This window comes from Mustela erminea, chromosome 17 (assembly GCF_009829155.1).
Source record: "Mustela erminea isolate mMusErm1 chromosome 17, mMusErm1.Pri, whole genome shotgun sequence".
NCBI lineage: Eukaryota > Metazoa > Chordata > Mammalia > Carnivora > Mustelidae > Mustela > Mustela erminea.
The window spans coordinates 65375817-65402811 of NC_045630.1; the positions used below are offsets into that span (position 1 = coordinate 65375817).

Sequence of the window (26995 nt, forward strand, 5' to 3'; positions counted from 1 at the left end):
TCACAGACAAATGTTGACTCTCAGGTTGAAATTTAATAAGCATTTGAAGTGAGGCAGATAGCTCCTGGGGATGATGCTTTATGAGTTTGCCACAAAGCAGAGGCTTGTGTCTTGGCACTGCTCTTTAGATAAATAGGTCCAGGACGCAAACCTGTGGCCTCGGTGTCCTCCCGTCCTCACCAAAACCCCCAACCAGGTAAAGCTGATCGTTCCAAAGGCAGGTCCGATGGCCCACACGTTTCAGCCCGTGGTCTGCACTAGGGAAGTGGAACCACAGAGAAGGGGACTTGCCTGGTGGGTAAGAAAGTGCTCATTGAGGTCGCAGCATTTTGGCACCGTGGGGCTTCTGCTCCTCACAATACCGGAGGTTTGCCCATTTTTTCCCTCCTCACTTGATTGTGGGCCTCCTCACAGTTTAATACGCTGTGTATTCCTTTATCTTGCCAATTAATTTTTGCTCCTCCCTACCCCACCCATCCTTTCCACGCCTGCAGGTTCTCCCGGGCTCCCACCTCCCCACCTTCTGCCCCCCTCCACCAGCGCCCCTCACGGGTGTCATAGACGTAGAGGTCATTGCAGATGGTGTCTCTGGCCCTGGTCAGAGTTTCTCCACCAAAGAGCACAGCGAAGGGCCCCACCACAGAGCATGAGTGATGCCGCAGGCCCCGGGGCCCCTGCCGGGAGCCCTGCCCCGTGCTCACAAGCCTGGCAAGCTGTTCCATCAAACGGGGCGCTGCAGGTGGTTCCTCCTTCGGGGAGAAAGAAGGGGTTGGCTGGAGGGATTTGGGCCTCGCCATTTCAGCCCCCTTCCACCCTCAGCAACATGTGAGCAGATACTACCTTAATTTTCCCGGGACCCCAGTGCCCTGCTACTTCCGGTTCCGCGGAGTTGCAGCCCCCAAAGAGAAGCAGCTGGTGAGCTGGGGGGTGCCCCGAGGTCGGGAGCAGGGCGGCGCAGTGACCCGAGCGGGAGGCCGTGTGGCAGCCCTCTTCCTTATAGCTGGGGGTGTGCAGAAGTTCGGGCCTGAGTTGGGTTGTCCGGAAGAGAGGAGGGCTGTCCTGCCTGTTCCCTTGGCCTCTCTGGTGACAAGCGCGGGAAGGAGGCCGGGACGCAGCTGTGGGCAGAGGACAGGAGGGGACACCCGCAGGGAGCGCGCTCTGCTCTCCCCGTCAGGGTGGCTGCGGGGGGAGGGAGGTCAGGATGCGGAGAGCGTGCCCGCGCTCCCGCCGAGCCTTCGCTTTTCTAGAGCAGAGATGCAGGGCGGGCGACACGTTTGGGGCAGGGTTGGGGGGGGGTGCGTACCAGTAGGTGCGGGTGCCGGGGTCCAGCCTCAGCGTGTAGATGCTTCCGTAGCGGCGCTGAGTGCGGGTCCCGCCCTCCCGGCCCGCCACCCGCAGCTCTCGGTCCGAGAGGCGGGTGCAGGTGTGGCTGCTGAGGCCGGCGGGGGACCGGCTGCCGGGGGCCGCGCTCCACGCCTCCCACACTCCGCGCTCCGTGTCCAGGGCGGCCACCGTGGCCAGGCGGCGCGCCCCGTCCCAGCCCCCCACCACGCAGAGCCAGCGGCCGCCCACGGGCGCCGCGTCGTGGTGGCTGCGCCGCGGGCAGCCCCGGGCGCCCAGCTGCACGGCCTGTCCCGCCGCCGGGTCGAAGACCACTGTGTCGCCGCTCGGCTCTGTCGCCCCCCCGCCCGGGAGGCCCCCCACCAGGTAGAAGCGGCCCTGCAGCTCAGTGCACGAGTGGAAGGCTCTCGCCAGCAGCGCGTCCCGAGCCACCGGCCGCCAGGTCCAGCCCGCACCCCCCGGGGACCCCGCCAGCGCCATGCCTCCCCCAACCCTCCCCCCACCCCGGGACGCCGGGGTCCCTGGCTCCCCGCCGCCCCCTGGTCGCCCAGCAACCGCGGCCGCGCCGGCAGCGCGACCGCTGCAAAGTGAAGGTCGCAAAGCACGGGTTACCGTGGAGACGGGAGACCCGGGTCGCTGCGGGAGGGCGCCGGCCGCTGGGCGAGGTCCGGGACAATCCTGGAAGACTGTCAGCCGCCGGCGGTCCGATCGCGGCCGGGTCCCCCGCGGGACTGCTGCGTTATCAGAGCTGCGAGCTGATCTGAGGTGCAGGCGGGGCTCTGCAGGGGCGAGAGCGACACCGGCTTCTAACCGCACCTGCGCTCCCCAGGGAGGAGGGCGAGGGCGAGGCCGCGGTCGGCCGGGCGCTGGCCTGGGAGTCAGGAGACTTGGGTTCTGGTCCTGGCCGTGCGCCCCACTCTCAGGGTGAGTCTCTTTAGGCCGCCTCCGCGTTCTCACTGTCACCGTGCTGTGGGCTGCGTGTCGCGGGGTCTCTCGGAAGCCGGTCCCTGCCCGCGCCGCTGCGGGAGCAGCCGCTCCGCTCTGGCCGCTAGGGGGCGCCGGAGCCCGCCTCTCGGGGCGCGACGTCGCGTGCGCGGGGTTGGCCCGCGGGTGAGGGAGGATGCGCCCGCCTCGGAGAACTCACTCCTGCGGCCTGGGGAGAATCTTTCCCGATCTCCGCTCGCCTCTTAGGCCCACGCAGCGCAAGGAGACTGAGGTGCGGTGGCATCTGGAACTGGAGATGAAGGGCCGGCGCCCCTCCCCGGAGTCTCCCTCTAATTCCAGCCCGTCCCTGAGCCTCTTCCCAGCTCTGTCCCTCCGGGAGGACCCAGTGAGGAACGGAGAGGCCCAGAGCCAAGCCGACTAAATCTGGCTGCAGACAGGTTTCTCCTCCGCAGAAACAGTGTGGGGCAGAAGCAGAACGCGTGTCCCCAGCGCCGGGCTGCGGACGGGAGGCTGGCTGCTGCTTCTACCTTTGGTTTCTGTGCATCAGCTCATTCCCCATCATGCCCCAGGATGGAGGCATCGAGTTTCCTGGGCTGCAGTGGGGCGGACGTGGAATTCGGGGGTCTGATGGCACAGGCCTCTGACCCTAGCTTCTGGCCCTCGGAGAAAACAGCATGGACAGAGTATGGGCAGGAAGGGACAGAGACCGGAAGGTCACAGTACCTGTTTCCCACCTGTCCCTGAAGCCGAGACCCCATAAGAGCTTTGAAAGTCACTGCCCGTTCATTTTCAGATATCCCGGGTTCTGCGGGGTCTAACAGAGAGGGTCCTCAGTTTTCCCAGATCATGGGAACAAAATCTCTAAAAAAATCACCAACTTTTTTTTTTTTTAAGTTTTATTTATTATTTGAGAGAGAGAGAGAGCACGAGTGAGCAAGGGGCAGAGGGCAAGGGAGAGAGGCGATCGGAACTGAGGGCAGAGGCAGAGCCTGACACAGGCCTCCCTCTCAGGACCTCCCGATCATGACCTGACCCCAAACCAGGAGTCAGACGCACGAAGCCACCCAGGTGCCTCCCAGACCCCCAACTTATAATGTCCCTGACTGAAATCTGAGAGTCAGCCACCCTCCTAACAGCCCATCTGAAATCTGTCATGCTCCTAGGATTTAGGCAACGAGTTGCCTGGGGGGTGGCCCTTGGTGGCCTATATGCCCATGTTGCCAGGCTCATTTCCTTCCCTTTTTCCCCCGCAAAGCTTTTATTTTTTAAAGTAACCTCTATACCCAACCTGGGGCTCAAACCCACAACCCCAAGATCAACGGTCACTGCTCCACTGACCGACCCAGCCAGATGCCCGGGCACAGACTCATTTTCTGCCTCTACTGAGTAGAACAGGGAACTCCCCACCCCAGGGGCCTTTCCAGCTTCTCCCTCACAGCTGCTGTTCCTCCTCCGGGCTTCCACTCTGACTCTGCGGCCTCAGCCCTTAGCACTTGGCTTGCACATAGAGCCTGAACCTCACACACTCTTTGGCTGCCCCCCACCCCCACTCCCAGTCCATCTAGTGTCTTAGAGGCATTTTTTCCATGACAGAGACCCAGGAGATGAGCTGCCCGTCACTCCCCTCCCCTGCCTCCTCCGGCTGGTCGGGGGTCGGAATCAAGCCCGTATCTTGGAGGAGGCGGAAAAGAACCCAGGGGAAAGTGAGAGAGGGAAGAACAAGACAAAAAAAGAAAAGTCGGGCTGCCTTTGCCGGACGTCTACTTTACGCCCGGAGCAGCATCTGGAGCGGTCCGCGATGGCTCTGTCCGCGCTCCAGGAAGGAAGCAGCATTCGGGTAAAGTGAAGGGGAGATCTGAAAGGGGACTGTATGAGAACAGAAGGGCCCCTCCTTTTCTGGCCCTGCTTCCCCTGCTAGGGCCAGGGACCGGGACAGCCTCTGTGCAGGAGAGAGGGCTGGCGGCAGATCGTCCTCACGGTCTCCCCGTCCCGACAGGGTCCTCTGAGTTTGGCCTCAGGTGGCTGTTTCCAGTGAGCGAGGGGGCCTACAGCCCAGCTTCCCAGGCCCCGACGTCGGTCCCAGCCCCAGATCACCACCTGCTCGCCTCAGTCCTTCACAGAACTCTGACTCTGTTTTCTAGTTCCCTGAACTTCGCCCTGACCCTGGAGCCGTGTCCGGTTCTCAGCACCGTTCAGGGAGATGCTCTCCAGACTCCAACCCTTCTGCCTGTGTCGTCCCCCCAACCGCCCCTTTCTCCCTTGTCCTCTGGCTTTCTGGGTTTTTCCCCAGCTCATTCTGGCCAGTGGACTGCCTGGCCCCATGCCTTCTTGGCCCTAATTCTAGCTCTTTGCTCTTAGTTCAGCCAGAATAAGGACAGGGATGAACAGAAGGACAGAGGGATGGCTAGGAAAAGAGATGACAAGAGGCCAGGTCCTGAGGGCTCGTCCGAGCTGACATGTGAGCAGGAAGGAGTGGGAGAGAAAGGTGGGATGGTGCGTGGACGGGGGGGGGGGGGGCAATCAGGAGATTAGAGGACTGTGGAGGGGCGCTAAGAATGGGGAAAAACCTGAATTGCTAAGGGACTTGGCGAATCTGAGTAGGTAAATGTCACTGGGTCCATGTGGAGCGGTTGAAATTGAGAGCAGAAGAGGGAAGCAGGAGGAAGGGGCAGCAGTGGGCAAGGAGGCATTCAGAAATTTCTCTTTAGTCTTCCTAGCTCCGTTTCAGACTTTGTCTCAGCTTCTTTGTCTCTTTGAATTGCCCTCATCATTCCTCCGTGTCTGTCTCCGTCTCCCCCACTCCTTTCTTTCTCTTGGTGTCTGCTTGTATCCCTGTGCCCTGAGATCTGTCTCTTGCCAGTTCTACTTTTGTGTTTCTCTCTCTGAGTCTGCCCTTCTCTCTCTCTGTCCTGGTTAACAGAGCCAACTGTCTGACTTTGCTTTGGAACCTTCCAGGAGTGGCCAGGCGTCTCCCCTTTGGCTGTGTTGTAGACTGTGGACTGTCCCCGGGCACAGTCTTAGGGTATGGGTTCCTGACGAGGACTGAGTGAGCTACAGTGTACGGGCCCTTTCCGGGGAGTAGGACTGACCCACAAGAGACCTTAGAGCAGGGAGGCCCGGGCCCAGGAGGGAAGCAAGCTGGCAGGGGGAGTTAGACCCGTCTCTGCTCCTCTACCCTTTCCTTCTGGTTCATGGACCAGTGCCTCTGGATCTTGCAAACTATCACAGGAAGGAACTCTCTGTTTCTTGTTCCCTAGCCCTTCCTTTTTTTTTTTTTAAACGCCACTTCTAGAATTGAAAGTGAAATAGTCTCAGAAAGGCTTCAGGGTGATGCTGGAGGGCAGGGACTAGCGCTGTCTGCAAGGTGAGGCCTGTGGTGCCTCTTGGGTGCGGGGGGTTGCTCGGAGGGGAGTCAGAGGCCTGCCCCTGCTTCTGCCGCAGACCTGGACCTCTCCCAGCCTCACTGTCTGCAGGGCTGCAAACAGGCGGGGTTGCGGCCCCGTATCCAAGGGCAGTGGGAGTGAGGCCTTGGGGGTGTCTGGGGACTAGGAGAACGGGTCCCTGCTTCCCGGGGTCTGGGTCTTGGAGGGGAGAACAGGACGGACCTTGGGTTCATGAGACCGGCAGGCGGGCGTTCCGAGCCACGCAGAAGGAAGATGCGCCAACACACTTCAAAAGAAATTCTGCCCTCAAATTTCGGGAGTCCCCAGTTCCTCCCCCATCCCACTGGTGTCGCCCTCACCCTCCGTCCTCTCCGCCTTGGCCCTGCTCCTCTCAGGCCTCGCCGCCAGGAACGCTCGCCTTTGCCCTCAGGGCCTTCCCCACTCTTGGAGAAGCTCCCAGCCCTTCCAGGCTCGCCACAGCCCTGGGCCTCCTGGACTCCGCAGCCGCCCTGCCACCCGCACTGCCTGGTCCCAGGTTGAGGCTGGATTGTAGCGCCTGGGCAGGCTTGCCTCCCCCTGGGGGCGGGGGCGGGGGCGGCTGAGTCGGGAGTGACAGGAGCGCAGGCAGGTGGCCAGGAAGTGGCTCAGGCTGTCTGGTTGGCAGAGACAGCAGACCCGCTGCGTCCAAGCCGAGCGTTTGCAAGAGGGTTTGGATGAGCGGGAAAAGCGCCAAAGGCCTGGAGCTTCCCGAAGGCGCCCCTGGCGGTGTGGCGCCCCTGGCGGTGTGGGCTCTGCGAGCCGGCTGGCCCCTGGGGGCTGCCTCCCCGTTTCCCAGCAGGTGGGCTTCCCGGGAGGAGCCTGGCGCCTTCTGTGGTTGGGGTGGAGACCAGGAGAGCGCAGGGGGCCCAGCTTGGGGTCCTCACTAGGAGCCGTTCTCTCACCAGGCTCCCCGGACCCTGCCTGACTTTGCGCCTACTCCTTGCGGCTGTATCTCCGCTGTCACTGCCAGGAAGACTCTGATTTCCATGAGGGCTCCCTCTCTTGTCCTAGACCCGCCATGACCTATTTCTGGAGCCTTCTAAAAGTGCCAGGCCATCCAGAGACCCAGGGTCAAAGAATCAAAGCATCTCTCTCTTACTCCAGGCCCCCGTCCCTGAGTTCATATGTACTTGCCGGTGCCTGGGGAGCCCGTGGAGTGAGAGCCGGGCGGAGGGGATTCTGCACCCCATCCCAGAAGGAACGGGGCCCACATGTGCCTTTTGCTGAGCCATGGCCCCCGGTGGGTCACTCCAGCTGTAGACCTCTTTAGGGACAAGCAACTCCAGCCCCCTGAGCTCCAAGGGAGTTGGGAGGCAACCAGGAAGTGTGGCTGCCGGGAAGGAATGGGGCCGGGGACTAGGCTTCACGGAGCCTGCAGCCTGGGGAGACAGGAACAGCGCAGCACGTGTCGGACGGAAGCTTCAGATGAAATCTCTTGGAAAACAGGATGCCACTGTCCTAACGTGGGCACCGTGATGCGCCAGCCCCAGGGGGCAAACATGTTTTCCAGGGGAGGAAAAGCTGCCGGAACCTGTTCTCTGTATGGGATCTCTGCATGTGGGGGGCATCCTCGGAAGGAGGAGAAGCAAGCTTAAAGCTTGAAACAGCCTTGGTCCTGGGGGACAGCATCAGTTCCGCGTCCGCAGTCTTCACCACAGTGTCCGTCAGCACGCCCAACCCTTTCTCTACAAACCGGAGAGACCGAGGCAATGAGCAGATCAGAGCCGGCTTCCTACGACAAGGAGAAACAAAGCTAGACAGACATGGGTCACAGACCTTTTGTCCCCACTGGGGGGACACTCTGATTTATAATCCACTCTCCTCTCTCCCAAAGCCTGAGGGTCTCCCCCCGTCCCGCCCCCCAAGCCTCCGACTCTTCTCTGATCTCACTGGACTAGGGCTGTTACTCATTAAGGAGCTCTCTGATTGACTCCTACCCCAACCCACGCACCCGACCGCCCCCAGCCCGGCCCTTCCCCCGCCTTGACCAGCTCCTCCCCACCCCCGTTGGGCTTGACCCTCACTCTCACTCCTCTCCCCACCCCACCCATCCCTGTCCCTCCCTGACTCACATCCACATCCCATTGACACAAACAAAAAATTTCAGCACAACCCACTCCGACCGGTTTGGCTTAGGTGTGCAGCCTGCCATGGGGACAGAGATGAGCTGTAACCAGACGCCTGGACACACGCAGACTGTGCATGTCGGCTGTCGTGCTGACGGCAACAGCCCCAAGTGTGGACGCGGCAGGTGCACAGAGACACGAAGGGAACACAGGTTGGCGGGGTACAGCGTTCTGTGGTTTGTTTCCCGGCTCGCCTCCCTGAGGGCTCCTGGAGGGCAGCGACTGCATATGAGGTATCCCTGTCCCCTCCCTGGAGCTTCCGCAAAGAGGTGCCCACTGAGTGTCTGTGGGTAAACTAAGGCAGGCAGGCACGGTGTTGCCGCCCAGATGGTACACACGCTCAAGAAGCAGCCTGGGCGTGAAGCATGAGGGGAATGGGGTTTCAATCAGGAAGAAAGAACAGAACCCAGGAAATCAGGCACTGGTCTAGAAAGCTTCCCCCAGCCAGGATTTTCTTCCAGCCCCAGCCCTGGAATCTGCCCTCCCCGAGGCCTCGTCCCAGAGGAGGGAAGGGCAGGCCTAAGTGTGAGGACCCGTTCCCCCAAGAGCATGGCTCTCGTGAGATGCACCAGGGCACGAAGAGCGACTTGGGGATCACTGGGTGAGGGGGGCCAGACTCCTACCTCAAGCCAAAGCCAGCAGCGGCTGCCTGGCCTGACTGCCCTGGGGACATCCTGGCCTTGGCAAGTCCCACCTCCCCTCAGTGCTCCATATGGCCAGAGCAGGGGTGAGTAACGGAGGGGCTCGCAGACTTCTGGCCAGTGGCACTGTGGAGGGGTGGGGGTATCCTGAGAACGGGAAGGCAGGGGTGGCGGGGGATACAGGAGCGGGATGCCCACCCTGTGACCTCACTGCTCTCCCACACCCATGCCTCAGTTTCTCCTCCGGTTTCCTGGACCAGGAGGGGTGAATCCGTGGGAAGGAAAGGAGCTCCTCTGAAACCATGCGATAGGATCCAAGGTGTGATAATTATAATTATAACACAGGATGCTCCCCCCTCCCATCCCCCCTGGCCCTGCTCCACCCCTGCTGCAGCGGATCTCAAAGCGGCATCGGGGTGAGGCTCTTCCTCGGGCACAGGCAGGGACCTGCGTCCTAAGGAGGGGAGGGGGTTTGCCAAGGTGGAGGCGGAGAGAAACTGGGGAGTTCGGGCATCTGGCCTGGCCCTCGAGGCCACCCCTGACCTGCTGGAAATAGTCCTCGAAGAAGAGGTCACCAGTATGGCCACTGCCGGGAGCTGGATCTGGACCGGAGTAGGGGGTCATGATCTAGAGGCAGGGGTGCGAGTCTGGGTGACGGCCCAGGTTCAGGAGAGTCAGGATCTCCCCTTTACTGGCCCTCTGGACCACCCTTTCCATACTGACATCCCTTCACTCACCGATTCATGCCTCCGACAAAAATGTGTTCAGTGTCCACTAAGTGCTGCGGGCTGACCTAGCAGGGGTGACGGAGATGAGGTCATTAAACAAGCCTGATGTTCCAGCAGCTCACAGACCCCGGCTCTGGTCCCGTCCCTAAAGCTTCACATATTTGCCGAGTCCCTGGCACACAGCAGGCTCCAATCCATGCTTCGTGAACCAAAGCTTACATTTAGTAAAGGAGATAAGATGTGCACAAATTATGGGGACACAAGCTATAATAAAGGGACTAGCAGAGACTGGGGAAGAACAGAGGGAGAAAGATTCATTTCGGGTGGGAGGAGCTGAGAAAGCTTCGTGAATGATGTGGCCCTTGAGGTCCGTTTGGAAAGATGAATTTGATTTTGGCAGAGTTGAGGGCGTGGGCTGTGGGGTGTGGGAGACCCTCCCACGAGATGACCTTCCCTTATGGCTCTGGAGTCCTCCTTCCCGCCTCTGGCCAGGCAAAAGGGTCCTGCTCCCAGACTTAACCTACATTTTCTTTTCTCATGTTTCCTTCCGTATTTACCTGGTTTTCTTAACCCCAGTCTTCCCATGAGCTTGTCCCTCTCCTTCACCTGGTTTTTACGGGGCTCAGAGCTGGCTCCCTTCCCCTGGCTACCCCAGACTGGCCAGGAGGGTTTTGTCTTTGACTTGGTGGTGGTATTTGATGCTCAAGGTCCTACGAGTGTGAGTACATATATTTACAAGGATTCAAGGACAGAGTATTTGAAATGAAGATTACCCTCACAAAGTCCGGACGTGCTCTCATGACATGACCGTGGGGTAAAAGGGTAAAATGAACCATGGAGAGTTATGCTGATGCGCTTTGGGGACTCCTGGCGGGGTGATGGGAGGTGCTGAAGCTGAGAGAGTCCCGCTAGGGAGGCCAGGAGGCGGGGGCTAATTTCTCCGTCCGTCAGTCCTTCGGCTTCTGCTACAGAATGTGGGATGGAGGAGGGCACCACCTAAGCTCCTTCTCCGGGATCTTTGAACTCGATCCCTGTCTCGGGGATAGAGATGTCTGAGAAAACCGAGTTCTATCGAAGCTGTATGTCCTCCAGCAAGCCTGGTCCCCTCTCCGGGCCTCTTCTCTCATTTGGAGAATGAGGTCTATGGGGCCAGTACTGGACTTCTCAGTTCCGGTCTTTGATTCTCAGCATCAAGGCTGAACCCCTCCAGGTGATTGGGGAACTTGGCAAGGCCCTGGGGAGGCAGCAAAGCTGGCCGGGGTGTGGGATGCTTGGGTTCCTTTCCACCCACAATGGCCTTGCCCCTGTTCCTCCTGGCCTAGTGCCTCCCTCTTTGAGCCACCCTGGGCCTTCTTCGACCCCTCCCAGCCCCCCACCCCCCGCCCCACACCTTGCCTCTCCCTTCTCAGCCTCTTCCGTGCTGCCAGGTAAAGCCTGGAGCCGAGGATGGGATCCCCCCTCCCTCCGCACCGGGTCCTTGCCTCCTTCCCTCCCTCACTGGCGCCCATTAGCTAGCCCAGGCCGTGGGGGCGGTGGCTGCTGAGTCTCCGTGCCAGGCCCAACCCCCGGAGACGCACCTGTTCTGACCTGCTGAGCAGGTTCCCAGGTTTCTGCCATCGTTGTTGGCCACGGCGTGGGAAGCAGCTCTAGGGGAGCTCCGAGCTCCCGACCACGGCCTTTGGGGGGTAGCTCTAGCTGGGTGGGCACAGCAGGGCTGGACCCCAGAGGGACAGGCAGGTGTGTTCAGGCCTGAAGACGCCGTGATCTCCTGTCTCCCGGTCGGTGCCCTCTCCAGCTCTAGAGCCGGCTCCCAGGGAGAACTCGGTGGAACTTCAGAAACACCGGGCAGCTCCGCCTTCTGAACGATGCCCCTGTCCCTGGGAGCCGAGATGTGGGGGCCCGAGGCCCTGCTGCTGCTGCTGCTGCTGGCATCATTTACAGGTAGGACTTGCCTGAGCCATCAGGACCCTGGCTTCTGAGGCCAAGCCAGTACACATTTACACACGCACACACACGCACACACACATACACGCGCATACACGTAAACATTCTCTTTCCTCTGACTCTGGACTGCCGAACTGATCTGCCTCTCCCACCCCCACTTGCCAGTAGGGCCCCCCGCAGAGCCGGGGTCGCTCTTCCCCTTCGTACCCTCTTTCAGCCCCAGGCCATGTCGCCGTGTCTGGATTCCCCGATCACCTCTGCCGTAGCCTCGCCTAAGAAACAAGACATGGTGGCCCGGGCAGGTGGGCAGGGTAGGGGGAGCAGGTAGGGACCCTCTCACCCCAGGGCTTCTTGGAGGCTCCTTCGCCTGCCCCCCAGGTTCCAAAACTGCTGACTGGTGCTGGGCTGACTCAGGGCTGAGCCGGTTTAGAATCATCAGAGGTAGGAAGCCCGATGCCCAGAGAGGAGACAGGGCGTTCCTGTTTCCTTCTCCCCGCTCCCTGATGTCCGAGAGTTCCGAGACCAGAGCACCTGCTGGGAGACAGCTGGGGAGCTGGAAGCTCCTCCACTCCGGCCCCTCTCTCTCCCTGGGCACACTGTTAACCGTCTGGGTGGTCAGTTGGGCGTGATACTTGGAGGAAGGGGGGTCTAGGGTAAGGAACCTTCTAGACGGGGTGTGGCCTCCTTTTGTTTATTCCCTCTCCCCTTATTTCCTTGACTAGATGCCTTCTGTTACTCTTGCCTGATGCGTACGAGTTACCGGAATTTATAATCTTCAGAGAGGCAGAGAGAGAGAGAGAGAGAGAGCGTGTGTGTCTATGCCCGCGTGTGCACAGTGAGACCACAGTGGGATTCCCTAGGCTGCTTCCAGGGTAATGAGTAAATGAGGAATCTTTGCCCTCCGAAGACAGAGCCCTGTCCGGATGGCCCCAGGCCCAGCTGCAAAGGAATCTCATTGTTGAGCAGTGCGCTGCGGTGATTCCCGTCTCTGTCCCCCGCTGAAGCTGGGGGGAGAATGAGGCACAGATGTGCGGGTGGGTGGGTGCCACACTTGCTCTGATCTTATAATGGGGGCGACGGGTCGTTGGCCAGCCTCCAATCACAGGATACTGAGCTTCAACCCCTGCCTCCCACATCGTCTCAATTCCCATTTTCCAGACGACCCTCCTCACCTGCTCAGGCTCAGAGGGTGGGGTCCGGTCCCTGAGGCCAGGGAATTGGCAGCCGTTCTCCTGTGGGATCTACCCACCCCCGAATGATGGCATCATGGGGTCTCAGGACATGGAAGGGGCTGGATAGGCCCACGCTATAACTGCCTCATTTTGCAGACAGGAAAACTACCTAAGAGAAAAAGGTAGGCAAATGACATCTTAAGATGACTGTATGTTAGGGGCACCCGGGTGGCTCAGTCGGTTCAGCGTCAGACTCTTGACTTCAGCTTAGGTCATGATTTCAGGGCCGTGAGATCGAGGCCCGTGTTGGGCTCTGCACTGGGCTCACACTGGGCATGGAGTCTGCTTAAGATTTTCTCTCTAGCCCTCCGTTTCTCCCTTCCCCACCCACTGCTCACACACTCTCTGCCTCGCTCTCCCTAAAAAAAAAAAAAAAAAAGAAAAAGATGGCCAGTGTTAGAAGTGTGACCAGGGTGAGTGTCCTGGTCTCCCAGCCCCTTGCCCGTTAAAGGCTCGCACGTATGGGTGGATGCTGGGTGCAGCTGGGGTGCTAGCTGCTGGAGACAGAGTGGGGACCACATGGGGTCCCCGCTTTTGTTCTCCAGGACACAAAGCTGTTCTTGCTGAGAAGCCCAGGGAAGGGGCAAGGAGGCATCCTGTAGTCAGGGCATCACCCTGACCTTGCTCGCTGCCTGATGGGGGGGGAGCTATGGCTATGGGGACATCCTGGCCCCAGGATTATCCCGGGGACCCGGTGCCCAGCCAGCCACCACTCTGCTGGGGCTGCCAGGACGTGTGCAGGGTTGGAGGGTACTCTGAAGCCTGGAGCTCAGTTCCCAGCCTGGTGACCCCCTCCACCACCACCCCCATTCTGGCTCCTCTCTGCGTAACCCCCCGGGAAGCAGGACTATTTTTCTTTCTGAAAAAGCCTTGGACCGGAGGTCAGGAGTCTTGCATTCTGGCCCCATTTCTGCTATGAATTTGCTAGGTGACCTTGGGCAGCTGAGAGTGTGGACTTCAGCAGACCAGGAGGTAGGACCTGCTGATCTCCATGGACCTTCCAGCTTTGTAGGCCTAGGGCTTTGTGGCTGTCCAGCCCCTGACTGGGGCAGGGGGCGGGGGCGGTCGGTGCTGGGTGCTGGAGGAAGTGGTCAGTCCAGCCGCGTGACAGCCGGGCTGTCCTGACCCATCTCTTGGGTGGGGGGACCAAGGGGACCTATACTCTGGATGCTGCCTTCTGCCCCTGCCTGGCTGCAAATCAGTGCCCACCCTCCCCAACTCCCAGCCATTAGAGCTCTGAGCCTCAGGGCCCTGCCCCACCCCTGCCAGGGAGACGCCTGACACCACAGCTCTTTGTCTCTCCTTAATGGGATGAGTTTCCGGGTGAGGTCCCCTCCCTTCTCCCTTCCCCATCTCCTGCCCCAGGGCCCAGGGGCCCAAATCTATAGGCCCAAATCTATAGGCACCCCTCCACTAGATGCCTGTTCCTTGCTCTTTTTCTGGGCCCACTGGGTCCTGTAAGACCAGAGGGTGAGGGCTTCGCTGAATTCTATGGCCTGCCCTCCGAGGATTAGGATCAGCTTTCTACCCGAGGTTAGTTTCCTAGAAAGGGAGGGGCCCCATCCTTGCTTTTCTACTCCTGTTTACAGAGGGGGGCAGGCCTAGTCGGGCAGGAGGTACCCAGACCTAGGGAAGCCAGCAGGGGAGGCCAGCTTCCCCACCCAAGGTGGCGGAGACTAGGAGAATCCCACGGAAGCCCTGTGGCCCCAGTGACCTTGGTCCCACCATAGTGTTTCAGGGGGGCTGGGCTAAGGGGTCCCCAGCTCCAGAGATGGCAGAGGAGTTTGCCCCCAGCCCATGGTCCCAGCTTTTAGACCGCAGCATCGGGGCCCTGGAGCGCCGCAGGCCGAGGAGGACGGCCCCCGTGGGGAGCAGCCACGTGAAGGGAGGGGGCCTGGACTTTCTGGCCCCCACGACTTCCCTTGGGACTGACCAAAGCCTAGCTGAGCGAAGGGCTGGGAGTGGGGTGTGGAGCTGAGTCAGGAGGGAAAGGAGCAGAGGAGCTGGGTCTGACACTGAATCTCACCGAAGGTTGAAGGTCACGTTTAGAACTGGGGGCCTGTGAAGGAGGGGGACTGGATCCATCTTCCATGGGACGGGGGGGCCTCTGGTCTCAGGAGTTTTTCCCCAGGTTCGCTGGGCACCCGCTCCCTGCTTGCCTTTAAAACTGGTTGAGTCCCGAGAGCTGGGTTGAGGGATGATGTGGGGTGAGGCAGAGCTAGCCCCCACTTTGGGGGGGGTGGCAGGATTTCAAGGTGGGGGACGGCTAGGATCTCAGGAGTTTGAGAGACGCTGAATTTTGGGTCTCCCACCCACAGTGTGGCTGTTGTGGTGACTCAGCCGGGCTCAGACTCTGGCTCCGGGGGGGTTTAGGGGACTTATCTGCGCTGGGAGCTGTGTCTGGGCCAGAGCCGGGCTGCCTCGAGGCCTGTCCCCCGCATTGTTCTCGCCTCCCCCCTGGCATCGGTGTGGCCCCCTCCCCAGACACTAATCTGTGGGTGGGCACTTTGCCCGGGTTGGGAAGCTCTCACTAAGCTGGGGGGCTTAGGACAATGGGGCTAAGTGAGGGGCTGGGATGAAGGCGGAGGAAGGATCTCCCAGTTTTCTGAGATCCTTAGCACTCGGCCAAGGCCAAGGTTGTGGGGGGAAGGGGGGAAGAAAATGGGCTCCCAGGTTGTTGATGCCACCCGTCCCACAGGGGGGGCTTCAGGGCTCCTCCCGGGTCCTCTGTCTCACCCCAGACTCTCCCACAGATTCCTGCTCTGTCTGGTAGAGGCCGCTGCTGTGGGCGAGGGGCAGCAAGTGTTAACAAAGGAGAATGAGCCCCTGGACAGCTTGGACCCCTCCCCTTAGCCCTAGGCACGATCCCCCCCTTCCCACCAAACCCACACCAGACAGCCCTTACCCCAGGCCTGGAGCTAGAGCTGGTTTTTCTGGTGGTGGCAGGAGCAGCGGCAGCAGAGGCCTGACAGATTCCCAGGGAGAGAGAGGCCTCCTGGGGGGGCCCCCCAGGGGCTGGGGGGGCACTTGGGGAGTGGTGACAAAGGTGGGAGTCCTTCTAGTAGGAACCTGAGGAGCAAGGGTAGGGTGAGCTTTTGTTTTGCTCTGCTGGGGAGTCCTGGATGGCAATTTCCCATCACCTGGAGGGACAGTGACCTCATCTCTGGGTACCTACCTCCACCTGAGATGAATCTGCCCTCGAGTCTGGGGTGAGGTGGGGAGGGGTGCCTGGCAACACTCCAGCTGAGATGCAGAGGTGAAGAAACAGAGCCACATGCCCCTGACGGAGGGCAGCTAAGACAGCCAGACACGCGGAGCCAGGAGAACCCGACATCAAAATATTCCTCGGTGTTCAGAGCCCCGCGGGGCCGGGGACGCGCGCCGTGCACGCAGACAGGAGAGCCGTGCACAGAGTCGTGTCTGCGCATACGTTCGCCCGCACTTGCCACTCCACGGCTCCCCTCTCCTTCCCTAACGATGAGCTGTGAGCACACACGAGTGTGAAACACTCCCCAGTTCGCGGAAGGTGCCGGCCTCACCGGTGAGCCCCGCGCTGAGACCTGCCAGGCCCTCTCCTGAAGATGCCCTACACGTGGGGGCTCCCACTGACTCCCTCCCCCTCCTGTCACACCCTCCTCCAGGCCCCCTGCGTGTCCCCACCCCATCTGCACCAGCCGGGATGCTGATGGAGAAAGTCCCCCCCGAAGGAGAGCCTCCTTTCCCAAAGACTCTGCCATCCGTGGCTGCCTGCCTCAGTGTCCCCTCCGGAGATCGGAGGCGGGGCCTCACCCAGAGAGGGAGGTTGAGACCCAGGCCTGGTATAGGGGAGCCGGCAGCCAGCCCAGGCCAGGAATGGAGGGCTTGTCTGGGAGCGGGCGGGGTACACGGAGGGCAGGGCCACAAAGAGGCCCGTGGGGGCCCGGCCAGGGGTGGGGGAGGCTGAGGGCAGGGATCCCGTCTGGCCAGTTGGGCCTGTTCCTTCCCTTGCGCAAGGTGGTGGCTGGTGGCGGCTGCGGCTAGGCACCGTGCGGCAGCCTCTGAATCACTACGGCTCCTGACCAGCGTCCCGGGGCTCCCCTGGGAGGAGGGGTGGGGACGGTCAGAGGGGGGGTGACCAGCCGGCACAGCCCACCGGCCTCAGCAAACGATCTGCCGTAGAAGGGTCCGTGGGCTTGGCGGGGCCCAGCAACCACATGCCCGCAGGGTGACCTCACCAGGCAGGCGGTGTGTCTCCTTTGCTCTGGTGACATCATCATGCTGACGCCGGGCGGGCACTGGGTGGGGGAGAGAAGGAGGAGGCAGTCCTGGCCTGCCCTGGCCTGGAAGTCTGGGCTTCTGGGTCCAGTTAGCCCGGGCAGGGATCCTAGAGCCCAAGTTCCCTCTTCTTCCTTTGTAGCCGGAGCACACTTGCGTGTACATGTGTGCGAGTATGTGTGTGTGTGTGTGTGTGTGTGTGTGTGTGTGTGTGTGTGCACGTGAACTGGAGGAGAGTGTGCTCCTGCTGAACAGTGGATTAGGACAGTGGGGGGCTGTGGGAGAGGTCCTGAAGGGACTCCCCTGTTTGCCTACTACCTCATCCTGCAGGGCTCCTGCTTGTTACTGGGGAGCGGGGATCCTGGACTCACAGGGAGGGACTGGGAGGGACTGGGAGGGTTACGACTCAGGCATTTATGCCTTGTACCCTAAAGAAGGTATGTGTCAGGGAAAACCTGGCTGATCATTTGTGGAGAGGGGCAGATGGTTGGCAAGGGTAGGGACAGGGATGGGAATATGCCACCCGACATCGTCCCAGAAATAGTCTTTAGGGAGGTTAGAGCGGTCCAGTGGACCAGGGCTTGGGATCCCGGCGCCCACAGACAGCCCCATCTGAAGCGGAGCTTGTGCTGGGGGTGATCCCCTATCTCAAGCCCACCTCCGGCCCTTCCTTGGCAGCCTGGCTCACCCCAGCGCCGGGAGGAGGTGTCTGGAAGGGGTGCGGGTAGTTAGCTGGACTCCCCAGGCTGGGCTGGGTGGGACCAAGACCAGCTTAGGCAGGTCAGGGCCCTGGTATCTGGCCCTGCAGGTCTGTCCCGTCCTGTTCGGGTCCTCCCAACGGCATCCTCCCTCCGCCCCTGCTGGCAGGCCGTGGGACCCCCTGCCCCTGGCCCGGGCTCTGAGTCCCTGGAACCCTCTGGTCCACTCTCGTGGGGCTTCACCTTCTCCCTGGAGAACTGCACCCCCCACCCCTCGCTTCTTTCTCCCTCTGTGCGGTCCAGAGCTGCTCCCTGTAGCCGCAGACCCAGGTAGCCAGCCTATCCAGCCCACACCCCTGGTTGCCGTGCCAACCCCTTCCCTGTCTGCCCAGCCCAGCTGAAGACTCATTCCTCTTCCTTCTACCTTTTCCTTCTTCTGCCTCTCTCTCTTTCTCTCTCATTCATTCATTCAGTCGATACAATGAATCGGACACCCATTAAGTGCCACTGAGCGCTAAATCAGAAACCAGGTTTCCCACCGTGATGTCTCGGGGAGCTCTGTCCAGTGGGACTGGCAGACAAGAAAAGAGCGAACGCCATCCGGGGGATGCAGGACTCTGGTGAGGCGAGAGCAGGGTGCCAGGGCAGACCAGGGGAGGGCACCTGGCCCTGCCCGAGGTGGGGATGGGGGTGGGGGAGGGAGGACTCTCGGAGGAAGTGATGTCTAAGCGGAGTCCTAAAGGATGACTAGTCCCAGCCCCGACGAGCGGAGCTACCAGACAGAGAGGGAGGAGGGCCTTCCAGGAGGGGCCCAGGGTGCGCGAGGCGTGTGCAGTGCTGGCCAGAGGCAGGGGCTGCGGTTGTGGGATGTCCGTTCCAAGGCAAGGAGCTCTCGCCACCCCAGGCAGAGCCCCTACTCTGCCCCTACACTGTGCTTCCCACGCTTTATTCCATAGCTCCCCGTGGATGTCTCCCTGACCCCAAGCTGCCCCAGGCCCTGCCTGCCTCCTGAGTCACTCAGCCTAGAAACCAGGGACTTGTCTTTGTCTTTTGTCTTTCATCTCTCCTTCTGGTCAGTGATCAAATCCTGCCCAGTCTCCCAGGGGCGCCCCCCCGCCGCCGCCCCCCGTCACACAGCACAAACATTCCTAGTGTCTCTGGTCTTCAGTGTCCCTGCTTTCCTGTTGGAGGGCACGTCGCCCCTGGCCCCTCACTGCGCTGATTCCCCAGGACCTCCTCTGCCTGGTGTGGCAGGCCTGACCTTGTGTCCCACTCAAGCTCCACACACACCCTCTGCCTGAGGTGTGTCCTTCCCTCTTTCTGCTTCCTGAACCAGCCAGCCTCTCCGGCCCTCAGGTCTGCCCACCTCGGCCCCGCACCCGGAATTCCTTTCCAGGTCTCTCCCCATTCTGGTCCTCCCTGACGCCTGCATGCGGCCCTCCCACAGGACTCAGGTCCCCAGTGACTGTCCCATCGCACAGCCAGCCTGCCACACACCACTGGGCACTAGACCCGAGTCTGTCCCACGTTTCCATATTTGTCCCCAAATCTACTGCTTCTTTCTGAACAGATCTCAGGTGACATGAGGGCAAGGAAGGGATCCTTCTTGGAAAATGAGGGGACATGATAGCGACACCGGGGAGCCTCGTGGATGCACACTTCCTCGCTGGTCCCTGTCTCTGGTCCTCTGCTCCTGGCCCCGGTCCTGACCCCGTCGCCGCGTGTCTGCCCTGACCTCATCTCTCTGGGTCTCTGACCTGGGGCCTCTCTGTTCTTCTGTGACTTGCTCATTCCTGTCTCTGAGCATTGGTTCGTGCCATTCCTCCCACAGAGAATACCTTCTTCTCTCTGGGAATCCAGGTCTCTCATCTTCAAGCCATGAAAAGAATGTTTTGAAAGGCTTCTTGGGCTGGACCCTTCCCACACTACATGCCCCATCGTAGAAGCCAGCTGTTTTTGACCCGTGCTGTTTTCGACCCCTGCCTTGGCTCCTGGCCACACCTCCTGAAAACATTCATTTCCCTGCCCCACCTCCCCTTGGTAGGTGGAACCTTCTGTGAAAGTTTGTCGCTGGCTTCCCCTGTCTTTTCCCCGTAAAATCCATTTCTGGGACAGGACCATGAGCTCCCCGAGGGCAGAAGCTGGGTATCTCTCTTTCAGCTAGAGCCTCCCACCTCAGGATTCCCCGGGACACAATCCTGGGCTGGAAGAGGGTGTGACTCTTGCAGCCAGGGACCCGGTAGCCTTAGGCAAGCACTTCCTGTCTCTGGGTCTCAGTTTCCTCATCTGTTAAATGGTGATAATGACGCCCACCTCTTGGGCAGGTTTTGTGGATCTAATGAGGTAATGGACAGAAGGTGCTTGGCAAGCACAAAGTGAGTTCTGGTGGCCTTCTCTGTTATCATGCATAAGTGTGCCCCCACCCTCACCCCCCCACCCCGGTTCCTGCGACACCCCTAATCTTGGCCGCTCCTGTCCGCCCCCTGCAGGCCGGTGCCGGCCGGGCGAGCTGGAGACCTCGGACCTGGTGACCGTGGTGTTGGGCCAGGACGCCAAGCTGCCCTGCTTCTACCGAGGGGACCCCGGCGAGCAGGTGGGGCAGGTGGCCTGGGCTCGGGTGGACGCGGGCGAGGGCCCCCGGGAGCTAGCGCTGCTGCATATCCAATACGGGCTGCACGTGGGCGCGGCCTATGAGGGCCGCGTGGAGCAGCCGCCCCCGCCACGGAGCCCCCTGGATGGCTCCGTGCTCCTGCGCAACGCGGTGCAGGCCGACGAGGGCGAATACGAGTGCCGCGTCAGCACCTTCCCCGCGGGCAGCTTCCAGGCGCGGCTGCGGCTCCGCGTGCTGGGTAAGTGGGGGCGCCGGGGGCGGTTGGGGGGTGCCGCGGGTGCAGTTGCCCCAGGTCCGCGCAGCGCGCGCCTTCGAAGGCAGGAGCCCGGGGACGCAGAGACGGGGTCTGCGGAATTGCATGGGGCGGAGGGAGAGCAAGACTAAGGGGGAGGACCCTGCGGGGGCGAGGAGGCCTCATCCAGTCCGTCCTCCCACCCAATCTCGAAATTCTCTCCACGTGACCTCAACAGCTTGCTACCTACAGCTCTGTCAGCCTTGGGGAAGAATCCATTTATTAGAACATTGTTCCTTCTGTTGACCTGCACACTCACAGCACTCCCCCAGCACTCACACCTTGGTCACTCTGGCCTTCGGAAGCAAGGAGGCCCAGACTCATTCCGCCTTCTGCACCCCAGCCTTTCAGAGGTTCTGCACCCCAGCCTTTCAGAGGCCTTTCCTCTCCCCAGCCCACCTCCCATCTCCTCTTCTGGAAGCTGCATTTGCTAGTTTCTGCGACAGTTCTACCAAAACCACTCATTCACAGCCTCTCTTGCCATCCTGGGTTCCATGGTTTTAAAACATGGGGCTGATGGGAGCCTGGGTGGCTCAGAGGGTTAAGGGTCTGCTTAGGCTCAGGTCACTATCCTAGGGTCCTGTGGATCAAGACCCGCACTGGGCTCCCTGCTCACTGGGGTAGCCTGCTTCTCCCTCTGCTTGTGCTCTCTTTCTCCCAAATACATGAATAAAATATAAAACAAACAAACAAACAAAATCATGGGTCTGAGATAGGGACACACACACCCAGCTTTGACTAGCGCGGCTGATACTTTTCTCGGTCTGGACCTTCTGTGAATGAGGCTGGATTGGAGATCACAATCACTTTTAAACCATTGCTCTGCACTGTGGGCACTTGTGGTCCACAGATGCCCCAGACCTGTGGTCTAGTTAAGTCTTTTCCATTCTGAGCTTGAGCTGGACATGTTAGGAAGATAAAAAATAAAGACCTTTAGTTTCCCCTTATCCACGTGGAACTTAGTAACACTAGCCTTGGGGGTGAAAATGCCGAGTGTGAATCTTGGCTTCCTCCTCTCACAGCTGATGATCTGGGACAAATGATTTCACCTGCCCAAGCTTCAGTGTCCTCTCTTGTAACTCAGGGGTAATGATCCCTATTTTGCTGGTCTGTTGACAGGATTAAATGAAATAACATTTATGAAGTATTCAGCACAATACCCCGCACATAATGAGTGCTTTGGAGGTGGTGGCTGTGATTATTAGGGTACAGATGTTGTCTGATTAGCTTTTTGTTTACTTCACTAGTTTATTAAAAAATGATCCATGCTCATGATAAAAAAATATATCAAATAATAGAGAAAGGTACGAAGTCAGCTGAAATTCTACCACTCATCTGGTGTCTATGTTGGTGAAATAAGAGAAGAAAAAGGGCCAGAAAACGTTTGCCTGTGCAAGACACAGCTGGGACAGGGCAGGGCCTCCTGGTGGGTGTGCTGACCTCGATCCTTGCTTCCCGCCACCCGCAGTGCCTCCCCTGCCCTCTCTGAACCCTGGTCCGGCGCTAGAAGAGGGCCAGGGCCTGACACTAGCAGCCTCCTGCACAGCAGAGGGCAGCCCAGCCCCCAGCGTGACCTGGGACACGGAGGTCAAGGGCACCGCGTCCAGCCGCTCGTTCAAGCACTCCCGCTCAGCGGCTGTCACGTCCGAGTTCCACCTGGTGCCCAGCCGCAGCATGAATGGGCAGCCGCTCACCTGCGTGGTGTCCCACCCCGGCCTGCTCCAGGACCAGAGGATCACCCACGTCCTCCATGTGGCCTGTGAGTACATGGATCTTGGGAAGAAAGACTCTGAGCCACCGCAGCCTGGCCAGGCTGGATCCCGAAGGCCCCCTTGTGTGGCCGAGCGAGCATTGGTGCAAAGGGAGATGAGCCTGTCCCGGATGACTTTGAGGGATCACTCAGACCGCTCTGACCTTCGGACCTTATTTACAAGGGAGATTGCGCTGCTCCGCAGGGTTGTGGGGAGAATTGGGTAGAAACACAGGATTGAAAACCCGTTTTGAAATACGTGCAGACAGACAGGCTTGCCGAGGGCCGCCGGCCACACCGCGTGGCCCTCGTGCTCGTTGGACAAGCCCTCCTTCCGCTACCTACCAGCTGTTACTCAGTCTTGTTTGTCTGCCTTGTCCCCAGCAGCGGCAGGAGTGTCATTATACGGACCTGACAGGGCTGTGATCGGAATCAGAAGCCACGAAGGCCAAGGCCCTCACACACAGTGAGCTTTAGATGGTCCTCAGGGAGTGGCAGATAGGGTTTTCCTGGCATTCGGGTCTCAGCCTCTTCCGGCGGAGGACTCTTTTCTGTTCGTACTAACTCCGCATCTGGCCCAAAGTAGGTCCTCAGCAAATGGTTGTTAAAGAGATATGTGAATGCGCAGGATCATTGAGCCTTTGGAAAATCAGGGAGCGTTTATGCAACACCTGTTCTGTGACTCGCCCACCGCGGGCAACCACAGGGATTCAGAAAAAGTGTGAATCTTTTCCGAGGGACTTGGAGGCTCATTGCCCAGACGAATCAATATGGACACGGAGCTCGGAGAGGGGAGGGGGCCGTGCCGCAAGGACCCAGCCAGGGTGGGCAGGCCAGGTTCGGCGCCTTCGAGGAACAGCTTGATGAGAAAAGCCTCATTCCCCTGCTTTCTCTTCCCACCTCCCATGCCAGTCCTCGCTGAGGCCTCGGTGAGGGGCCTTGAAGACCAGAAGCTGTGGCAGGTTGGCAAAGAAGGAGCCACTCTCAAGTGCCTGAGCGAAGGGCATCCCCCACCCTCGTACAACTGGACACGGTAAGGGCCTAGCCCCGGGGGACAGTCCCTGCCTTACTGGGCTGCCATGTGCACCTTATGGGCTGGGACTATCTATCCTGAACCCCAGATTAATGGGGGCCCATGCCCAGACCTGTACAAGATTACCTGTGGTCACAAGGACATTATCATTGACTCCTACCAGGAAGTCTACCATACGTGGTCACTGGGAGGGAGTAAGACAGTAAGTCCTTGGGGGTTTTTTCCCCCTAACTTTAGAATTATGACATACAATACGCTATCTTAAATATTAGCATTTTATGTATTTAGGTGAGTGCCTAAAGTGGGCGAGACAAAAAGCTAGAGCTGGCTATGACTGCTCTTAAAGCGACACCATGACCCCCAAGAATGGCTGGCGCCTCCGCCCGATCGGGTCAGAGCCGTCCAGGGGCTCGGGGAGGGGTCAGCCGCCCCCATGGGAGCCCCCGACAGGCGCGCTCTTGTACGCTGAACCGTGCACGTGACCTCGTGCCTCGGGCTCCGCTCCAATGTCCTGACGTTAGGGATGCCGGCTGCTGGGGCGTGCGGTCACATTTTCCAAGTACGGCTGAGCCCAGATAGGAAAGGGGTGTCCTGTCGTGTGGCCCTCAGACCACGTCGGCCTGGTGCCCGGCGCCAGATGGCTTGAGGCCTGTGGGAGCCTGTGGGATGGCTCGCGTGTGGATCTTCCCCGGGTGTGTGTGGGGGGTGCCCGGGTCAGGCTGGGCGGCGGGGAGAAGGGGCCTCTGCCTGGACCTGCCCAGGGGAGGGAGGGGCACCGTGGGAACAGCCAGCGGCTCTGGGTGACGTCATGGGGGAGGGAGGTGGAGAGCTGCCCAGGCACGTCGGGTGGCGGCAGCCTCCGCCCGCCCCAGCTTCCCTGTCCTCCAGGTTGGACGGGCCCCTGCCCAGCGGGGTCCGAGCGGAAGGGGACACGCTGGGCTTTCCTCCACTGACCACAGAGCATAGTGGCATCTACGTGTGCCACGTCAGCAATGAGCTCTCCTCCAGGGACTCTCAGGTCACTGTGGATGTTCTTGGTGAGCACCCAGGGCAGACACGGGGCGGGGGTAGGGGGGTGGCGGGTGCTGGGCCAAGGGCCTGGAGGGCCACTAGCAAACAAGACAGAGAGGGTGAACTGTGGGAGTGCTGATTGGCGGGGACGGGGCTGCGCGACTACTTTGCAGAGGGTCAGGCTGAGCCGGTGGTTTGGGATGTGTTCGGGGAGGACCAGGCTGCAGGGTTTGTGAGGGCTGCGGGTGGGTCAGGGGTCTGAGCATCCTCCTTAGACAGAGGCCTGTCCCTGGCAGACCCTCAGGATGCCCCCGGGAAGCAGGTGGACCTGGTGTCGGCCTCTGTGGTAGTGGTGGGTGTGATCGCCGCCCTCCTCTTCTGCCTCCTGGTCGTCGTGGTGCTGCTCATGTCTCGGTACCACCGGCGCAAGGCTCAGCAGATGACCCAGAAGTAGTGAGTACCGCCTGTCCCCGGCGGGTGGAGCTAAGCTGGGAGCAAAGACCACGTGAGTGGGAGGTGGGGGCCAGGCCAGGGGAGAGAGGGGAGACTGGGAGCTTGTGGTCGGGAGGTGGTCCAAGGGCTTCGGGAAGTGGGAAGGGTTTGGACCACAGCCGGAGGGGGACAACAGCACTGCTGAGTGAGGGTCCAGTTTGGATGCCTGGGCATCACCGAGCACATACACTCCAGCACACGCGTGCACACACGCTGTCACCTGCAGCCACTCACTCACACGTGGGGACAGCACAGCACCCGCCCTCTCCAGCGCCGTCTCACATAGGCTTGGCCACAGCTGGGCCCACGCTGGGAGCCCAGGACCTGCGTCAGCAGCTAACGGGAGCCTGTCTTTCCCAGTGAGGAGGAGTTGACCCTGACCAGGGAGAACTCCATCCGGAGGCTGCATTCCCATCACGCGGACCCCAGGAGCCAGGTGCGTGCCGGGGTTGGGTGCATCTCTGGGGCTGGGGGTCCCTCTGCGCACCAGGAGCACAGCCTTCCCCGGGGTCCGGCCCCTGACTCGCAGCCGGGGCTGGCGTGGGGGACCTGGGGGCGCGGCTGCCCCGGGCCTGGGGCTGTGCTGAGAGCCACCATCCGCCGCGGTTCCGGGTGAGGCTGAGTGGTTGGCGGGGGATGCCCGCGTCAGGGAGAGTGCACAGGTCGGGTTGGGGGAAGAGGTGACGAGGGACGGGGAGCCCTGTTCTGACTCCTGCCCCGTGTCCGGGACCCACAGCCGGAGGAGAGTGTAGGGCTGAGAGCCGAGGGCCACCCTGATAGTCTCAAGGACAACAGTAGCTGCTCTGTGATGGTGAGGCCCCCGGCCCCACCGGCGTCCCCACTGCTCTCCTCAGGCCCCTCTCCTGCTCCCGGGGGTGGCCGGCCAGCGGCCCCGCCCCAGTCCCCGTGTCTCTGCCCCCGCACGTCTGCCGTGCCTGTGTCTCCCGCCGTCCTTCCCTGTGCCGGACACTCGCTCCCGGGCCCCAGCTCCGAGCCCTGGAGCTTTCGCCTCACCTCTGACCCTTCGGCTCCCTCCCTGCCCCCGCCGCCCATCCCGTCTGGTGGCCCCGCCTGGGTTCCTGACGCACCCTCCGCCCTCGGTGTCCAGAGTGAAGAGCCAGAGGGCCGCAGTTACTCCACACTGACCACGGTGAGGGAGATCGAAACACAGACAGAACTGCTGTCTCCGGGCTCTGGGCGGGCCGAGGAGGAGGAAGACCGGGATGAAGGCATCAAACACGCCATGAACCATTTCGTTCAAGAGAATGGGACCCTGCGGGCCAAACCCACGGGCAATGGCATCTACATCAATGGGCGGGGGCATCTGGTCTGACCCAGGCCTGCCTCCCTCCCCTGAACCCGGCTCCTTCTGCTGACCTGGGGAATCTCTACTCATCACCGGGGCCTCCCTACACACCTTGTTTCTTGAGGAAGCTGCTCCCCGTCCCACTGACTGCTCGACATATTCCTCCAACCCTCCTGTTCGGCGAGGGTGGGGCTCTGCCGGTTGAGCCCTCCCCACCCTCCGGTGTGTGCGTGTGCACACACACGATTGTGTGACTGTTCACAGACCCTGTGCGTGTGTGCGTGTGCATGCGTGTGCGTGTGTGTGTGTGTGACAGGCCAAGTGAACTAAGATGGGCTTGGCTTGTGTATGGCGTGGCTATGTGCCCTCTACCTGGAAGCCCAGGTTACCCCCTCAGACCCCAGAGCAGTATTAATGACGCATAGGTTGGAGGCGAGAGGCGGAGACTGTGGGTCAGACCCAGGCGTGCAGGCAGAGCTGGAACTGGATTCCGGCCTCCTGAGTTGGGGAGCCGGGCTCCCACCACTGGGGAGCCGAGGGGCACATGTTGAAGTGGCCGGCCCAGGGGACAGCCAGGGACTAGCGCTCTTACTGGAGAAGCCCTTGGCCTTCCGGTGTTCTCTGGTGGCCTCTGCTGGCGTCTGGGCCTGCTGCATGTGCATATTTTCTATACCTAAGCCTGCTGGGGGAGCTTCTTCAAGGAATACTGCTCCGAATACTTTAATAAGAGAAAACACATCTTTAAAAACAAAAACAAAAACAAAAAAAACCTTTGATTTATCTGGATGTTTGTTATTACTTGGTTGGCTTAGCTCGAAGCCAGCTGCCATGGGAAGTCAGCAAACCTGGACCTTGCTCAGACCCTGGCAAGGGGTCCGTGCCCGGGCTTGGGAAAGGTGCTTCTTCGAAAGCACTTGAATTGAGGCGGCCTCCTGGGTGGGAGCCTGGCGCTGTGGGGTCTGAGTCGGGGCGGGAGCCCCTGGGTCCCTGGCTGCAGGAGGACAGGGTGGGGTCCCGGCCCCTCCCCCAGCCGCCTCTCTCCTCCTCACTGCATCCACAGTGGTCTGTGGTCCCTCGGGGTCGGGGTGGGGGGGTTGCAGAGACTGGGGGACAAGGGCTCCTGGTTTGGTTGTGGTGTCAGGGAAATAGGGTAGTGATTACAGCCCGAG

General features: G+C 60.6%; 3 protein-coding genes across 9 annotated transcripts; 2 read left to right on the forward strand and 1 right to left on the reverse strand.

Annotated features, from left to right (window-relative positions):
* Positions 1–16: 16 nt before the first annotated feature.
* Positions 17–1845, reverse strand: KLHDC9 (kelch domain containing 9). 4 transcript variants are annotated; one of them, XM_032317992.1, is made up of 4 exons: positions 1304–1845; positions 841–1000; positions 551–749; positions 17–291 (listed from the first exon to the last, which is right to left on the reverse strand). In XM_032317992.1, exons 1-4 carry the CDS (start codon positions 1819–1821, stop codon positions 125–127), a joined length of 1044 nt encoding a protein of 347 aa, XP_032173883.1. In that variant the 5' UTR covers positions 1822–1845; the 3' UTR covers positions 17–124. The 4 variants fall into 4 exon arrangements, with proteins under 4 accessions (XP_032173883.1, XP_032173880.1, XP_032173882.1 ...); XM_032317989.1 differs by having other exon boundaries at positions 521–749; XM_032317991.1 differs by having other exon boundaries at positions 841–1024.
* LOC116576145 (WAS/WASL-interacting protein family member 3-like) lies at positions 1820–4731 on the forward strand. 3 transcript variants are annotated; one of them, XM_032318006.1, is made up of 2 exons: positions 1820–2265; positions 3880–4731. In XM_032318006.1, the coding sequence occupies exons 1-2, from the start codon at positions 1820–1822 to the stop codon at positions 4130–4132; spliced, it is 699 nt and encodes a 232-aa protein (XP_032173897.1). In that variant the 3' UTR covers positions 4133–4731. The 3 variants fall into 3 exon arrangements, with proteins under 3 accessions (XP_032173897.1, XP_032173896.1, XP_032173898.1); XM_032318005.1 differs by lacking the exon at positions 3880–4731 and adding an exon at positions 2739–3158; XM_032318007.1 differs by lacking the exon at positions 3880–4731 and adding an exon at positions 2533–2732.
* A 6041-nt stretch (positions 4732–10772) lies between these two features.
* NECTIN4 (nectin cell adhesion molecule 4) lies at positions 10773–26780 on the forward strand. 2 transcript variants are annotated; one of them, XM_032317968.1, is made up of 9 exons: positions 10774–11144; positions 19821–20180; positions 21703–21993; positions 22897–23017; positions 23906–24054; positions 24325–24481; positions 24881–24956; positions 25257–25331; positions 25629–26780. In XM_032317968.1, exons 1-9 carry the CDS (start codon positions 11069–11071, stop codon positions 25851–25853), a joined length of 1530 nt encoding a protein of 509 aa, XP_032173859.1. In that variant the 5' UTR covers positions 10774–11068; the 3' UTR covers positions 25854–26780. The 2 variants fall into 2 exon arrangements, with proteins under 2 accessions (XP_032173860.1, XP_032173859.1); XM_032317969.1 differs by lacking the exon at positions 25257–25331 and having other exon boundaries at positions 10773–11144.
* Positions 26781–26995: the final 215 nt, after the last annotated feature.